Source organism: Lonchura striata, chromosome 6 (assembly GCF_046129695.1).
Source record: "Lonchura striata isolate bLonStr1 chromosome 6, bLonStr1.mat, whole genome shotgun sequence".
In the NCBI taxonomy this organism is placed as follows: Eukaryota; Metazoa; Chordata; class Aves; order Passeriformes; family Estrildidae; genus Lonchura; species Lonchura striata.
This window is the reverse complement of record NC_134608.1, coordinates 45,470,382-45,487,671: the sequence shown is the minus strand read 5'-3', so window position 1 is coordinate 45,487,671 and position 17,290 is coordinate 45,470,382. Positions and strand designations below refer to the sequence as shown.

The following is a 17,290-nucleotide window of genomic DNA, read 5'->3' as shown; positions in this document are numbered from 1 at the left end:
GGCAAGACAGGCATCACTCCCAAGTCAGTAACATATCCAACCTGTAAGAAAATCCTACATTATTTAGTGCTGCAGACATTGTAGATACAAATGTTACAAAAATAAATCTTGATGTAAGGAGATCAAGCATTTCCAAAGGTAAAGAGTCAAAATTTACATAAGTACCCCCCAGAAGTTTAGGTTACTTGAATTATTTGAAATCACATGCTGTGCATCCATCCCAGCACAGGCAGCACACAACAAGTGCACTTTCATTTTTCAGCAAGATCTATAATGTAGAATCCTTATCTGTGCAGAATCTTTCAGAATAACCCCCCCACAGACACCATGTTTCACTGTTACTCATAATTCAGAAAGGCTATTGGCAAACTAAAAGTGCCAAGCCTTTGTGGCAGTACTAAAAATAGATACAAGAGTCCAGCAAAGCCAAAATTTGGATTGAAACTAAAAATGCCAGCAGAACTTTCCATGTTACTGCAACTATCAGATATTTAGTCCAATTTTAAGGCTAGAAATAGAGGTTAAGAGCTGCCCGTGGTGTCTAGCTTCCCTCCCTTCTCAGAAAGGAACACTTGCTTTCTTTGCTTACTCAAAAGATGCTGTTCACCTTAACAACTGCTACTTTTTGTTCTTGACATCTAGCTCCTCACTGAAGAGGCAAAGAGGGAGTTTAGCCAAAAGCAGTACCTACAAAGCCCAAAGTCTCCAGAGAGTACTTCTGTGAATACTCCAGGAAGCACTTTTGTGAATTTTAGTCTGTGTACACTAGCCCAGGGTTAGCTGGCAGCACTCAGAGAGCTCCACTAAGGGAAAGGCTCAAATGCCATTCACAACTATTTGGAAGCTTCATACATCACCTACTAGCAGGAATACCAGCTCTTCTGCAGCTGTTTAAAAGATGCTGCTACTTTTTTCATTATGAAGGCAAAAAAGATACACAAGTAACTACAGCTCCTAAACATCTGTCTGGACATAGACAAAACATTTGAGACATACCACTACTTGTATGAAGAGTCGAAGTGTTAACATTTTATTTGTATCACCAGTAAGTTACATCTTTGTTTCTCCTGCAGATAACTAGAGCGTGAGAGGTTTGTTGTCCCATCTCGACCAAGGTAGCTTCAGCTCTGTTCTCTCATTGCCTTGTGGGGAAATAACTACCTGTTTTGTTATATCCTACAACCTTAAATTTTGTTATTTCATATTCCTGAACACTGAACACTTTGGGTACAAACCTAAGAGCCCAAATGTTTCCCTTGTATTTACTTCTAGAGATTTCCTCTGAAAACAAGTGTGAACAAAGTTAACCAACTGCAAGACACGAAAACACTGATGAATCAAGTCATACTGTTTCTAGCTAAATCAATGAAAACAATGACTAAAAAAAATCATTGTGAATTGCACTGGGTAGATACAACAGCTTAACAAGTCTTAACTGCTGTGATACCAAGTGGAACTATGCTACACTCGTAGCTTGCACAGAACACCAGGACATTGTAAAACGCTCACTAAATAGCCAGGCCAAACAGACAAAGCACAAGAGCATTTGTGTAACCTGGAACTGCTACACTGCACCTTTTATAAGCCATCTTCTACACACACTAGGGTGAAGTCTACAGAAACCTAAGGATCTGCGACTGCTTTGAAAAAGAAAACAGCTCATTCAAACAGCTTCTGCTCTAAGGAAGACTATCGACCTTGAATTTGTTCACATGTCTTGATGTCCTAATCACCCAATTATAAAGACACTGCACTTAAATGGTCTCATTTTACCAGTATAATTTTTTTGCCAGGTTTTTTTCTATTAGAAGTCACCAATATGAAGTTTTTCAACCCAGTGTGATTAAATAATGCCAACACAAGCCCAGTCACAACAACACAATTTGCATTAAAAAAATTCTCCAAATCTGTTTATATCTTTAGAGAGAAATGCTTACTGCCATTCCTCCACTGCTTTTAAAATAGCCTCAAGTGATCTACAAAGACTCACAGGTGGACAAAATAGAGCTGTTTCATCACACCAACCACAGCGACCTTAGCCCTTCCCCAGGCAATTCCTGCCACATCATACCCTTAGATCTCTAACTCCGATTAATATTAAACTATTGTATGCAATTTCGGACGAAAAGGAAGACTGAGCACTGAGGTGTGCCCCCACACATACCCCTTCCCCCCACACCAAGCAGCAACAGCAGATTTGTACTCCTCCTCTCCCGCTGCACACTCACGGACACGCTCCCCGCACTTCTCTCGGGGGGGGGGGGGGGGGCACTTACTCGCACCTCCCTCCATCCCATTTTTAATTACACCGATCCCAAGCGCTGCTTCCCACCTTAAAGCCAGCTTAAGCCGAGGCTAGGCATACGCGCAGAGGGCCCTGCTCTCAGGCGCCTACAGAGGCCTGTTTTCCATCAGTGACGTGCCGAGCCGAGAGCCGCTCGGGGATCTGGAAGGAGCCCAGGGAGCCTCTCCCTGCCCCGCCGCACACCCACCCGCGCCCCGGCACCGCTCGGCGCATCGCGAACAACGGGCACCGACCCCGGCACCCCCGCGGCGCTCAGGCACGGCGGAGGGGGGTGACGGGGGTGGCGAGGGGGCAGGGAAACACCCCAACCCACCCACCCAAAACGCTCACACCCACGGGCAAATGCTTTATGCGGCCCCCCCTCCCCGCCGCGCCGCCCCCCCGAGCGCGTCGCCATTTCGTGAGACAGGAGCGCTCCGAGCTGCCCGCCGCGGGGATCAGAGGGAAGAGGGAAAGCACTGGGAAGGGGATCGAGGGGTGAAGCCCCGGCCCCACGGGGCACCAGCCCATGGCGACGGCCGGCGCGGCCCAGCCCAGGCCCCGGCCGCGGCGCCACTCACAGTTGCGGATATCGGAGATGAAGACCGCCAGGCCTCGCATGCCATCGCCCTTCGACACGGCAGGCATCGTGGCGCACGATCACGGCCGCCCTGGGACGCGACACGCCGAACCCCCGCAGCCGCCGCCCGCTCTCCCCGCGGGCTGCTTCAGGCCGCTCCGCCGCCTCCGCAGCGCGCAGGCGCCGCCGGGGCTCCCGCGCCCCCGCAGCCGCCGGGCGGGCGCTGCTCGTGCGCCACCTGCCGTGCGGAGGCGGGAGCGCCGCGGGTGCGCCGGAGGCTCTGCGCCTCCCGGTGCCGCAGCCACGGCGGGCGCGGACCCCGCCCGTCCCCCGGGATGTGCCCCGAGACCTGCCCCGCTCCCGGGCGTTCCCCGTGCGACCCTGCGGCCCTGAAGGGCTGGCTAGCTGGAGGCCGGGCCCTGGGGATGGGCCGTGCCGCTGCTGGCACGCGATTTGCAGTCACCGCCCGTGAGGGAAAGCGGGCCCGGGCCGAGGTGAGGGGCGGCAGGGCAGCGTTAGCCGCTGTGTCCGTGGGTGAATTCACTGCACGCTCCCTGCTCGGGAACAGCCTCACCTCTTCCTCTCCTCGTGACCCTAATGGCCGAGAAGTTTGATGATTTTTGAAGGTGAAATACGGGGCTTCTCAGGCACCTCAAAGGATGTAACTGCTGAGGGAGAAGGAGAAGGACCGTTGATCAAGATACCGGAAAATTTCACTTCATCACCTAAGCTTTGAGCAGACTATTGATCTGGGATCTTATTTTTAAAATATGGAGAGCCAGGTAAAGACTCTCTGTGGCATAGTCCGTAAGAATATGCTTTCCACAGGGTGGACTGCAGGAGGCTGTGCCTTGGTCTTCCTCCTCAAAAGGGACCCCAAAGCAGTGCACGGGATCTCCTGCACGTACCCTGCACAGTCCCTGTGAGCACTGACAAGCCCGGAGGCGACTGTGCGCAGCTCCATCCTTAGGCACATCCCCTTGGGAGCCCGCCGTCGCTCGTGTGAGTGGCACAGTTGCTCCACGTTCATGTAGATTCCCACTCCCTGACTCCCTGAAACCCAGGGCCACATGTTCCTCCCGATGGCTGTAAACATGCAGAGTGACACACACACCACATCTACTCCCGAGCCTGAAAACATCTCAAGGTTAAACTGTCTTAAACGTGACGAAGAGGTTGGACTATGCAGAGCATTTAATATCTTCAGCTGAAAATAGGTTCAAATAGTCTCAAAACTGGCCTAGACTGCCTAACCAAAAGTGTGCTGGGGGCTTCACTCATGATGCAAGGAAAAATATGCTTAGTGGAGAATAATGACTCATAGAATCATGGGGCTTAGGGCTATAGGAGATCAGTCAGTCATTTCTCCTCTATTTCAGCATACTTCAAACCATTTAATTTCATCTGGGGTTTTTTGTTTGTTTGTTTAACACACACACACACACACACACACCATGAGCTTAGCCCAACATCTAGCTTTTAGCTATGGTCTATCTTCCAGAAAGGCACTGAGTCTCGCTCTGATACAATCATAATTCACTGTTGCCCTGGATAGCTTCCTCCCATGGTTAGTTCTCCTTGTTTAGAACTTGCATCTTGTTTAGATTCAGCAAGTTCCAGTACCTTTAACTTCATGATACATTTTTCTCTCATAAAGATCTGTATGTCTGACAGTGGCTGTATATCTTAGTTAGGTCACCTCTGAAGGCTCTATTCCAGGTGTTTTCAGGATACAGTGTTACATGAGTGCTTTTTAGTTGTGCAAGTGTCTATGAGCAAGGCAAGATGACAGCATGCAACTCATGCAATTATCACTTTGTTCCTGGATCCATTTTGTAGACCAAGTGCAAATACAGGCAGTCATGCACAATTAGTCTACTGTTCAACTCAGATTTGTAGGCTTTCATGAAGAACATACTCCTTTTCCACAGCTTTACAAATATATTTTTATGCTTAATAATAATTTCCATGCACCTTTGAATGTGAAAACTTCCTATGTCACCAAATCAGGCTTTTCCTGTGATCAGAAAAAAAAAAAAAAAAAAAAAAAAAAACAAAAAAAAAAACAAACTCTTTTTTGAGTTAATTTCTACTCCTAAGAGCACAGTGACACCTAAAGGCTCAGTCTACCAGTCCTGTCTGGTTGTATTCCTGTCAATACTGCAAGTCATGCAGGTATCCAACTGCCTTTTCAGCAGTGCTTTAAGTACTGCCAGCAGGATAGCTGTGGCAGTACCAAGCTAAGCATGAGCTGCAAATTCTTCTTGAGAACTGGGAAAATATCCAAGTGGTTAGCACATGTGGATGACTCTAGTTTTGCCTCATACAGCTAAATGTTTCATTTGAAGGGGCTCAGTATGCAGTACACATACCCTGATTATTTTATGTCAACCTCCTTTGACTGGATTTCAAAGCTTCACTATATTCACCCTGCTGTCTTTTTGCCTCATCAAAGGCTTGCGCAATCAGGCATGTCTGTCCTTACTGCCTCAGAACTTAGAACTTAGTAGAAAATTTCAGATGTCTTGGTAAGGACAAGGTAGAAATTTTATGTGAATAGTAGGGTATCTAAAGGAAAGAGAGTCTGTAATGGTCTCTAGATGCATCCTGGCTGAAAGAAACATTGTAATGTGAACTCAGCTGTTACTCAGCACAGAGCTTGCAACCAGGCACAACCCTTTGCAAACACACTGAGTTGGTAATTCTGTAAAATATTTTGGTTTGAGCCTAACATCTATAAAACACCAGGCTGCCTAAAAACAAACATAAGTGGTTCTATCCATCCCAAGATGTTATGATAATTTAATATTTATAATTGTAAAATCAACATTAAAGGGGAGATAGTACCAAGAAATATTTTCCTATTACATAAAACAATTGGCATCACATTTGTTTGCCAACAGATCCAGTGTTTGTCCCCTAGTTCCCATTTTATATGGGAGTAATTAAATTTTTTTTCCAGAATTTTATTGCACCGGTACAAAGGCTTTAATAATTACAGTGACCTTCATAAAACTATTACTATTCATCTGAGTGTTTTCAGCTGGTGAGGATCCAGTTGTGGGAACTACAAAAAGGGAATTGTTCCTTTCCTTTTGTTACTTCTCTCACATTTGTCTCACCAGTTATTGTTTTCTCCTGCTCCTCATGATCATTCCAGTCATTACTGGAACCAAAAAGAACTCAGGACTAAACAGAATCCATGGCTCCACCATGCATACACAACCATATTTCTGTACTTGACATTGAACATTCATTATCCCTTAAAGGAGAGCACAATGCCTTCTGCCAGAGTATCAGGTGGGCTGCTTTCAACACTGGAAAACACAAAGTTCGGCTAATATCATTATCATGAAATCTAAATTTACAGAAATTTGGGGTGCATCTGGGCATAGAAGACTATGCATCTGCTTCACAGATAAGACTTCTGTTCAGAGCAAAAATATTTCCATTTTTTCCTTTCCAGTGCTGAAGAATGCTCATTAAGATCTTCATTACACAAGATGGAATGAAAGAAGAGGGCAGTTCAGCAGAATAAGGCAACCTTCCATTCAAGCTTCTAGTAGATTGCACTAAACTGTAACCAAGAGAGAAAGCAGGTCACAGGATAGCTTCTATTGGGAATTTCACTGCTAGGATATGCTGGCCTTGCATCTACATCATGATATAACACATCCATTTTTTTATCAAGTCTTTTGATAGGGTATTTAGTCCCTGCAAGCAGCCTGTGAAATAACAGGGTTATACCAAAATTTCTGCTGCAGTAAAAATAGCAGCATCACAAGCCATGCTGCACACAAAAACACAAACTGTAGAAGGTCAAAGCAGAAGAAAATAAAAAACTCAATTAAATCCACTATCTTTTATTTTAGAGCCTGTTAAAAGCCATCTGAGATTTGACCCCTCCTTTCTGCAGACCCAGAGTCATCAGTACTGCCTGCAGACTCTTTGCAGCCTTACCTACACGATCATTTTGCCTCCTGGTCAGTGTGTGCATTTTAGCCCAAGTTCCTGATTTACCTACATTTTTTTCTCAGAATCACAGAAACAATTTGTTTTGGAAAGATCTTGGAGATAATCGAGTCTAACCTGTGATTAAACATCACTACTTCAACTAGACCATGGCTCTAAGTTTTTCTTAAGACACATCCCGGGATGGTGACTCTGCACCTACCTGGACAGCCCCTCCCAATGTCTCCTCACCTTCTGTGAAGGAATTCCTCCCGGTTGGACCTCCAGGTCCAACCTGACCCCCCGCCCTGCCATAGCTTAAGGCCATTTATTTTTGAGTTGCTGGTAACCTGAGAAGAGGCTGATCCCAACCTAGCTATAGCCTATTTTTGGGCAATTGCAGTGAGCGATAAGGTCACCCCTGAACTTCCTCCTCCCCAGGCTAAATCTGTACCAATGTGCTATAGCTTGGGCTAAACCAAGAGGGTCTCTATGGGAATTTAGAATCACACCATTATTAGCATTTCCTTTCTTCAGCTACCGATGAGCCGCAAGGCACGGGCCCGGGCCGGGCCAGGCCAGCGCCGGGCCGGCCCGGAGCGCCGGGGAGCCGCGGCCGCCGCGCCCCTCCCGCCCCGCCATGTTGGCGCTGCCGCCGCCCCGGCGCCGCCCGGAGCCGGCGGGGCGGGGCGGGGCGGGGCGGGGCGCTGCCGCTCGCCCGCACTTCCGCGGCGGCGGCGGGCGGTACGTGGTGTCCGCGGGGCTGGGCCCGGCAGGGCAGGCACGGAGCAGAGGGGGAAAGGGCGGGGGTGAGGCTGCGCTCGGGCGGGGGAGAGGCGGCCGCCCGGGGCTGCGCCAGCGGAGCCGAGCTCGGCGCGGCCGCAGCGGCGCCGGGCTGGGCGCTGATGCCGTGCGGGCTCCCTGCTAGCTCCAGAGCTGGGCGAGTGTGGGAGGGAATTCTGAACGCCAAAGTGGTGCACTTTGCAAGAGGGGAGGGTTTAATGTTTACACAGGTTAGAAACGGATTTATTCTCACTCTTCACTCCCCGCTGTTGCTTTCATTTAAAAATGCATCAGCAGTATGCTTCCCGGCCTTCCTTTACTAAGTGATGCAGGTTCTTTCTGCAAATGTAGTTAGAATCTAGTTTCTTCTTTATAAATAAACTATAAACGTTAACTTAGTGTTGTGTACCATCCGTTCAGTTTCTTTGCTTGCTTATTTTGGACAGTCTAAATCTGTGCTCTCTTTACTAGTTTTTAAAAATCGAGATAAATTTAAAACAGTTTTCCAAAAGTATGCTACCTCATGTGGAGGCGGGGTTAAACAACATTTGTGACCTGGCTAGGAGAGAAACCTGGCCTTCAGATTAGTTTGTCAAATGATATTTTAAGCTTTAAATTTTCCATAGTATCAGTTGGACAAGGACACAGAGGCAGTTTTCAATTCTGTTTGCATTTTGCAGTGGCAGAGGACATAAAGAGTGCCAAGCTCAGACAGTTCTTCTGAGTTCAGCTAATTTGAGGAGTGTTAAAAAATGGCAGAGAGTTCATAGAAGAGACGTTTGATGAGGATTTGGTTTTGTAAAGCTTGCAAAATGGATGCCTGTATTTTCCATAAAGAGCATTTAAAGTCTGACCAATTTATCGTCTCTGTTACAGTGATGCCATCTACTTAATTTTCATTGATGTTGTTAAAGAACAAACTACTAAAGTAAGTGTCCAACCAAGAGTTTATACTGGACTGTCAGTAGCAGAAACCAATTTGCTACAGGCTCAGTGCTTCTGATAAATCTAGGAGTGGATGTTGACTTAACAATAATTGACAGATGGATACAATCCTGTCAAGGAAATGAGCACATTTTGATGACTAATTAGAGTTTAGGGGTGGTTTTTTAAGCTCCTGTTTTTCAGCTGTTAGATATTATCTTCTTTTCAGGGAAGTGGATGCTGTTGCTAATTGTTTCTGAAAGTGAAATCAAACACCTCTAAATCGATATATACAAGCTTCTGGGAGAATTGAGACCCTGTCCAAATAGTTAAGACTTGTATTGACTGTTCAGGCTCTCGATTGTTCCTCTCTTCAATGGTTCATAGATCTTGCCAAGTGAGATGGAACATAAAAGATACTACCAAAAGCAACCTGCCTTGTCTCATTTTTTAGAATGTGGAAAACAAAGGGGTTGCCAGTGACCTTGAAATCAAAGTAGAAGCATAAGACCTTAATTATTCATAATAAGAATTTCAAGCTGTACAGCAATCCAGCTTTTACCACACTCTCTGAAACCAAGAAATATTAGAAGGCTTTCTGCTTTTATTTTGCAGTTTATAAAAGACTTGACTAAAATTTTCAAATAGTTTTATACAGGAGGTTTTTTATGTTCTTTGGTGATACTGGCATTGTTTTTTTCAAGCACTTCTGCCATCATCCTTCTACTTTGTTGCCTAATCACATATTCCTCTCTTTTCCTGCAGAATCCCAAAATCCTATGGTAACTACCTCTGGTTTTTAAAATCCTAAGCCAGACAAATCCAAATACTAGTAAGTTTGTTGGGTTGTTGATTTCATGTCTGTTTCATTGAGTACATTTCCATTGAAGCTCTAAGGTTCCTTCTGCCACAGTACTCAGAGGCTCAGTCTTGTGTTGTGGGATCCTGCACCTGATGTTTTGTAGAGAAATAATGTACTGAAACTTTGAGCAGCACTTGTTATTAGTGCCAGTAGAACAAGTCTTATAAATATGATTTGTAGGAATGAGCTTGTAGGTCTTCAAAATGAGTGGTAGAGTAATATAGAAAGCAAAACAGTTTTTTAAGTTCAACAAAAATTCAGAATATTGGAAAGAACATATTTTCTTCTCCATCAGGATCTCATATTTATGAGAAGCAATTTGATACAGATCTAAAGCCCTAGTCCCCCATATGCCAATTTTTTTTACTGTTTTGTTCTTCACTACTGGGAGATAGGCTGGGAAATCTGTGCAACTTTTAACTGGGGAGAGATTGGAAAACAAACTCTGGCTGTATTTGACTTTTTTTTAAAGTCTTCCTACAGGTACAAGGAGTGACAGATGAACACACAACAGAGCTATTGTCTACTAATTCTCAGTTTCTTTATTTGGAGCTAGGGCAAACTGTCAAAGTTATTCCTCTAGACAAAAAGGACATGCCTACCCCCCCCTTTTTTTTTTCTCTTCTATTTCTGTATCAGCGACTTGGCAAGGAATTGAAAACAAAGGTCTCACCTGTTGCAGTAAAGGCACGTAGCTGTAAGCATATAGCTATAATTCTTTATATCTGTTAATTAATTTATGACACAATGACCAGGCTATGTAGGAGCAGAAAAAAATATTATCTCTAATTTTCTATAGAAAAGGTAAGGTCATACAATAATTATGTGCAGCAGACATTTATCTCAGTTTCAGCTGTAAACAGTTGTACATCTTTAAGGGGATTCCATAAAAAGGAAGCTGCAAGGGTCCAGCCCACTTCATCTGTGAAACAGCTATTAAAACAAGTGACAAAAAAGGTGTTTGAGACCAGAAATAATCTCTCACAATGCAGTGGTTTTGTTGCCAGAGCAGAAGCACTGTTAAAACAATACTGCCTTAATAAGTCTGATTCTAAGAGAATTAGAAGAGCTAGAGAGATAAAAAGGGAGAAGAAAATAAAATTTCTTGACTTTTTTTAAACAAGAAAACTGAATGAAACTGTTAGATTCCTCTGTTCACAGAGATTTGAATCTTTATGTTTTCAGGAGGAGAGAAACTTGACATGGGGAAAAACACCATGAGGCTTCTCTGTGCTTCCCTTTCTCTTGCCATGGTATGCTGGCTAGCTGAAAGTACCCTGTCAAAAACAGATGCAAAGAAAGGTGCTACAAAAAAACTGGAGGAAAAGGTAAGGGAAATAACTGAAATTCTTGTCTTATCTAACGTGTAGTGAATTAAGTGAACTTTGGTAAATGGCCTCTACCTCTGTTAAAACAATGTTAATGCATTTCTGCTGAAGCTGATACCCGCAGATAAAACTTGAAACTGTCCTTTCCTTCAGCTTTTCTGTGTGTCACAAATGGTTCACTTCTTGAAATATATGATCTAGACTTCTGGAGCTTTATCCTCTATGCAAGTTGCAGAAGCAGGAAGTTTTTGTCCCTCAGGGAACACACTTCCACGCCTTTGGAAACCAGGGTGGGGAACAGTAGTTTGGGCCAAGAGCTCTAGGTCGTTTACTGGTGGAACGGAGCTTTGCTAATGGGAAGGCTGTATTGTGATGGAAGATTTTGAAGAGCCTTCTAATCAGTTGTTCTTTTGCAGGCAGAAATTATTCAGAGTACCACAATAATCAGAGCAAGCAGAGCCAGCATGCTGAAGTCTCTCTTCACTTGCTGAGCATGTTCTTGTTTCCTGTCATTATGCATGTACACCTGTCACTGTTTGTATTACTTGCTCAACATCTAGCAGGAAGCAAATCTCATTTGCAGGTAGTGAGGGTAATGAAAGGTGTTAAGGCAGGCCATATCCCTAAATTCCTTACAATGAATCAATAGATGGCTTCTGCATACCCACCATGAACATCTCATTTGATCTTCTCATTCTGTTTTTATCTGCTGGGTCAATTGAAGCATCTTCCCTAAAGAAGAGCATTTAAAATATTGACTTTCACAATGCAGCATTCTCAGACTAAAATATATCCAGTTTAAAAGCTGTCTTCAAATTCTTGGTTAAGAACTCTTAACCCATTTTTATTATTTTGGGGGTAACATGACAGAAAACATTGATTGGAAAACAGAGCACCATCAGCTGTCATAAATTATGTTCTTTACTCTTATAATGTCTTGGGTTTTGGTTTTTGCTTATATGCTTTCTACCTTCCAAACAAAAAAAAGTTTACTGATGATGACAAATCATTTCTGAGGACTTGTATGTTTCAGTTCTAAATCAAAGTGCTCTGCATAATTTAAAAGGAGTGCTCAGAGTTTAATGAAGTGATTTGTTTTGCTGTTGTTTTTAAAGTCTATTGCCACTGAAAGTGGTTGTTTCATATAACTGGTTCTAATAACTGTCTTCTCTCCACAGAAGCTGCATTCTGATAAAAATGTTCAGGACCGGGGATTGGTAGTTGTGGATCCAAAAGCAAAGGATATTATACTGGAACATAAAAGTTATTGCTCCAAGATGAAGGAACGACATTTCTCAGGAGATGTTCTGGGATATATTACTCCTGTAAGTTGATACAATGAATAAAATTTGTGCTTTGCATGAATATGCAGCAGACTGTGCTAACCTGCAAGTTTGCATCCCTGTTTTAAAAGTATTTTTATAGTAATGGAAGGCTGCTGGTCAAATACAATCAAAGAGCCAGAGAAGTATTTGAGATTTTACTTGGGATTCAGGTGGTGTCAAACCCTTGTTCTCACATCTGTCTCTTGGAGGATGTCTAGGTCCTCTAGGAAGACGTATATTGTTTTTCCTCTCACTAGTGTTGTGCAATACACTTAGAGCAGGTACTGGGTGTGCAGCTGCAGTGGGAGCTGCAGGTTGTGCCTGGGTGGGAGCCCCAGGCAAGGGGCTGTGACCTGGTGCTGACCTTTCAGGCAGCAAAGGGCACAGGGACCTGTGGCAGTGGCCAGGTGACAGGACACTGGGACACAGGAGCCAAGGGCTCAGCAGAAAGACCCCAGACTATCACAGACATGGAGAGTACAAAACCTGGGGATTCCTTTGCTGGGGGTCCCTCCCCAGCGGCACCAGCTCGAGCTGTTTGTGTTAGTGCACCACTAGGATTCCAGACATCTGTGGCTCTGCCTTGGGAAACCCAGGGCTGAGCCATCGAGGCAGCCCGGTCTGACTGTGAGTGTGGGGTGTGCAGGGAGCCAAGAGGAACACACTGGGGTCACTGGAGTTGCCTTCAGTAGTAAAAGTTTGGAGTGGTGGGAGTGTGACTGCCAGAGTGGCTCCTAGATGGTCAGACAGGGAAGATTCTTTTATGCTGGTTTTGACAGGGATGAGGATGTTCTCCTGTCAGTGGTGAGTCAGGGGAAGTTGCAGTGTAGTCAGAACAGGAGGGATGCACCTCGAACCTGCTAAATCAACAATAACCATTGTATGCTGCCAAATTGATGTCAAACTGATGTCTTTTGCTATCCTGTCTCCTTCAGAGCATTCTTTCTTGAATGATAAATGTTTCATCCTTTTTTAGAGGATACTTTTCACTTGTTTCTGTCTTACACTGCTCAAAAGACAAATAGGTGCCTTATAAATTTTCACCTTTCTCAAGTTCTCTTGAACATAAATTCAGAGTCTGTAAATTCAAAACTGTGTGGGAATCTACAAGCCAGTTGCTGTAGTTCAAGTGAATTAGCACAATGTGAATATTGCCTTTCGTGTAGCTAGCAGAGCTTCCAGAGTACTTTCTTATTTAAATGAAAGCAATATCCCAGCAGGTTACCTCAAATTAATGAATAGGGATCTAGCAGATGATTGCACTTCTATTAAAGAGTTTGTATTGGTCAAAAGCGAAGTGAACTGTATATCTTACTTCTGAGTCTCTTACTTTTTTTCCTTTTCTTTGTTTTTCAAGTGGAATAACCATGGCTATGACATTGCTAAAATATTTGGAAACAAATTTACACTAATCTCACCAGTTTGGTTACAAGTGAAGAGGAGAGGGAAGGAAAGGTTCCAATTCACTGGGCTCCATGATGCTGATCAAGGTGTTGTTTGTTTTTTTTTTTTTTTCTTTGCATATGAATTGCAACATTGTTGCATTTTTTTGTGTTTTCTTCAGATTGGACTTTCTGTCCTCACCTGCTTCCACATGTATACATAGTTGATTTGTCAGAAAATATAAGTGGAAATGTTGGCTTTTCCACCATGATGTCCACGAAACCTCTCTTAAAAAATTAAAAGGCAAAGATCCTGTACAGGGGAAAACAGTGTTAGGTGTTGCACTGTGCAGTTGTTTACCTGTTGTGGGTTTTGGGTTTTTTTCTTTGCAAAAACCTTTAGGTGAATTTGTTTTAGAAAGGGAAGATAAATTTAATTTGAAGAGAATTTTTTCTCTTCATTGCAAGGAAAGTGGCAGCAAGATTAAATTTCAGCTAGTGTGTATTAGTTCATGGTTTTGAAGTTGACTGAATGTGAAATTTCATTTGAAATAGCTATAATTCTTACCGTGTTAGTGCCTACTAACAAATTCATCCTAGTGCAAAGACTGCCAAGAGGAGTGGATGGGACACTTTAAAATACCATCTGAAAAAAAATCAAACATTCCTCCCAGGTGATGCCCAGTGGCTGCAGAAGTGTTACTCTGGGTAGGTACTAGGGCAGCTTCCACAGTGAGGCAGAACTAAGCAGGGAGGGGCTGGGTGGGGACTATTGTAAGGCTGTAGTGAATGCTGTGGTGCAGGTTCATGGCTTCAGATTCTTTGCATCACAGGATGTTCTGGCTGGGTGGATTATGAACTGCTAGTCTGTGGCAGGAAGATGTGTATAATGAAGCTATGCTACATCATTTGAAGAATGCTTGAAAATATGTTGTCATTGTCAACATCATTTATATTTTATCAGCTGTCTTGATATTGTTTGACAGGCTGGATGAAAGATGTGAGAAAAACCTCCAAAAACATAAAAATAGGTGAGCATCTGGTTTATGTTTGTTTGCTTGCTTTTTATCTTATGTAGCTTCTAGGAGAGGAAAGTAAGGCTTTCTTCCAGGTCTGCATGGGAGTAAGGAAGATTACATCAGCACAGCTGTATGAAGATGTCTGAGAAGAAAAATTAAAGCAGTTAACTGTAGATAGTTAAGTAACTCAAGTGTTGGCCCTCTTGATGCCTTAGTTTTGCCTTAGCTTCTTGTCTCTGAATAAATCCTGGGTTACAGTGCCCTCCATGGAGGGATACTAGTATATAACACGGTGTGCCTCCCTGGGGAAAGAAGTCTTTAATCTTGTTGCTTGGGGTTCTGTGTAGTTAAAAAGAAAAAAAAATCCCAAATCTGAGTCAGTGATTCAGAATTTCCTGCATGATAGAAAAGTCTTGCTTTGTCTCTTCTCCACTTAAAGCTGGGAACTCATGGGATATGCTGCAGTGTGTGTCTTTAGGGAAAATTGCAAACATTGGTGTTGAGATTCTGCTGTGCTAGACTTCTTACATTTGTCTATAGCAAGAATTCTGTGGAACTGTGAAATGCTTCTTGATTCAGAAGGGAGTATGAAATTTGAAATGTATTAGAAAAATTGAAGTCAGATATTTTAATGTACTTCAGCTGCCAGAGGGTAAAGCCTTTGAAATCTCTATATTTTTCTAAAACAGTCTTTTACAACTATTGTAGTTAGAAGGGGCTTAGACATGGCTCCATAAAATCCATTGCCTTTTCCTGAAGGCATGATTGTCAACTGTTCCAACAGAAGTTTTCCTGTCTATTTATTTAATGTTTTGTGTTTTTAGAAAAAAAAAAAAAAAAAAAAAAAAAGACATAAGCTCAAGTGCTTCCCAAAAGTAAAAATTTGTCTTAGGGCATTGAGTTGAGTAGAAGAGTGAAGTAATGTAGAGCTGTGTATGGAGTAAATTAGAGTTTGAGATGAACTTTTCTACCTCATTATTGTGGTAGAAGAGATGCACAACTTAAAGACTGTGTCTTGTGTTGTTGCCTCTACTTGAGGCCCTGAGTGATAGTTCAGTTAAGATCATTCAATCAAATGAAGGTATCTTCTCTTAAAACTTGCATCAGTGCTGATCACTAACTACATTTAAAATTAAGAAGAATGTTCTACAGTGTCAATTTATCTATGCTGTTGAAGTTGGTCAGAGTGAAAAAGCAATGAGCTCTGTCACAGGATATGATTTTTATTGGCATCTCTGCTTGTATCTGCTGTATTCTGTTTCTGCAGAATCATTCCAGTGTAGATAATAAATTCCTTATTTTCTCTACTGATTGACAACTTTGCCTGATAGTGCCTCGAATTTTGTTTGATGGCTGGACTTACCAAGACTTTGAGAGTGTTTTTGGCAGTGAAGATGAGATAGAGGAACTTTCCAAGAACATGGTTCTGCTAGCCAAGGTAAAAAAGCTATTAATGAAGCTTATAAAATAGTGTGAGATGATGCTTGATTCCTTTTGTAATAGTTGTTTTCTCATATCTCGTGATTTTGTATTCTACAAAATAAAATTTGCTCAAAGCAATATTGAGGGGTCTTAATAGTGTGTCTGACTATGTTTTCAGTTTCTGTAAATATGAAATGTAGCAACACTTAAGTGCAGGTGACTGAGTCTATTTCTATTGTGAGACTACATCAGTCTGATCAACATAACCTTATTGTCACTGGCAGCTGCACTCATGATTTTTGCTGCTTTAAAGTACTTTTACATTTCTATTAGAAATATAATTATTGAGCTGTGGCTAAACCGCTTAATGGTATTTTCTGATAGGCAGAAAAAGAGTCATAAGTGCAATGAGTACTGTTTTCTGTACAGGAATGCATTCAGACTCAGTGTGGTAAAGCTAAGGAACTACTTTTAATACCAAGAAACACTCACTGGATATGTATTACTGAACAGTTTTGCTCATGTCTGTTCAACCAGTGTCCTCAAAATGTTAAGAGACTAGGGAGAGGAGAAGAAGAATTTTGCTAAGATTTCTGGCCAGCCCCTTTCCTAATGGCTTTAGAGCTATGTGAGAATAGACAAGTTGCACCCAAAAGACATTCAGCATTAGTGGTTGATTCATAGCAGCCTGTTTATTTATTGTCAGAATATGAGTTCTTACTTGCTACATGACGTAAAGAAATCTTATAGTGCTCTAGAGGAAATTGGATGTAGAGCTAAACTGAGTAATTTCTTAAAATTTGTAACCGATATATCAATTTTAGGTCCTCAGTAACACTTGACCTCTTAAGGATGTCAACTCAAGTACAACAGTATCCTTGATCATGCTAAGAATAAATTATCAAAAGAGAGACTACTTGTGGGAGATACTTGGAATCATGTCTATGCCAAATTAGCATTTACGTCTTCAGACTCAAGAGAGAATGAGTTTTTTCCCTGATATACAAGTAAAAGTGTGTCAAATCATTTGCTTAACATCTACCTTTCATTAGTGTCTGAATTTTCCTAATACAATATTGGCTTTTTCTGTAAAAATAGATATAATGGATAACTAATAGAGATTTTCAACTTTTGCATGTTTGTGTTTGTTAAATGATTTAAATTTCTCTTTGTCTTCTCCATGAAATACTGTGTTAACGATGAATCTGGTGTAAGGATACAAAGCATGTTCCATCTGTAATAGTACAGGAAAAATAACTGCATGGTCATTAACTATGTGTTGTTGATAATTCTCTTTATTTAGAATGAAAATTTTGATGGTTTTGTAGTTGAAGTGTGGAGTCAACTGGGAAATCAAAAGCAAACGTGAGTATAAATCTCTAGGAAGCATTTCCTAAAAATCAGCTCCTTTAAAGCATCCTTTTAATTTG

The 17,290-nt window shown here is 42.5% G+C and overlaps 2 protein-coding genes across 5 annotated transcripts in view; one reads left to right on the top strand and one right to left on the bottom strand.

Moving 5' to 3' along the window:
* The window catches only part of AP2A2 (adaptor related protein complex 2 subunit alpha 2), a 45,037-nt gene extending 41,985 nt beyond the window's left edge, over positions 1 to 3,052 (bottom strand). For all 4 annotated transcript variants that reach the window (XM_021555161.2, XM_021555163.2, XM_021555162.2 and 1 more), the window contains exon 1: positions 2,866 to 3,052. In XM_021555161.2, coding sequence (XP_021410836.1) covers positions 2,866 to 2,932 — 67 coding nt within the window. In that variant the 5' untranslated portion in view covers positions 2,933 to 3,052. The remainder of the gene's footprint in view (positions 1 to 2,865) is intronic.
* Positions 3,053 to 8,597: 5,545 nt separating this feature from the next.
* CHID1 (chitinase domain containing 1) overlaps positions 8,598 to 17,290 on the top strand; it is a 94,731-nt gene continuing 86,038 nt past the window's right edge. The window contains exons 1-7 of the mRNA XM_021555174.2: positions 8,598 to 9,354; positions 10,570 to 10,712; positions 11,891 to 12,037; positions 13,395 to 13,527; positions 14,406 to 14,450; positions 15,770 to 15,876; positions 17,164 to 17,225. Coding sequence (XP_021410849.2) covers positions 10,587 to 10,712; positions 11,891 to 12,037; positions 13,395 to 13,527; positions 14,406 to 14,450; positions 15,770 to 15,876; positions 17,164 to 17,225 — 620 coding nt within the window. The 5' untranslated portion in view covers positions 8,598 to 9,354; positions 10,570 to 10,586. The remainder of the gene's footprint in view (positions 9,355 to 10,569; positions 10,713 to 11,890; positions 12,038 to 13,394; positions 13,528 to 14,405; positions 14,451 to 15,769; positions 15,877 to 17,163; positions 17,226 to 17,290) is intronic.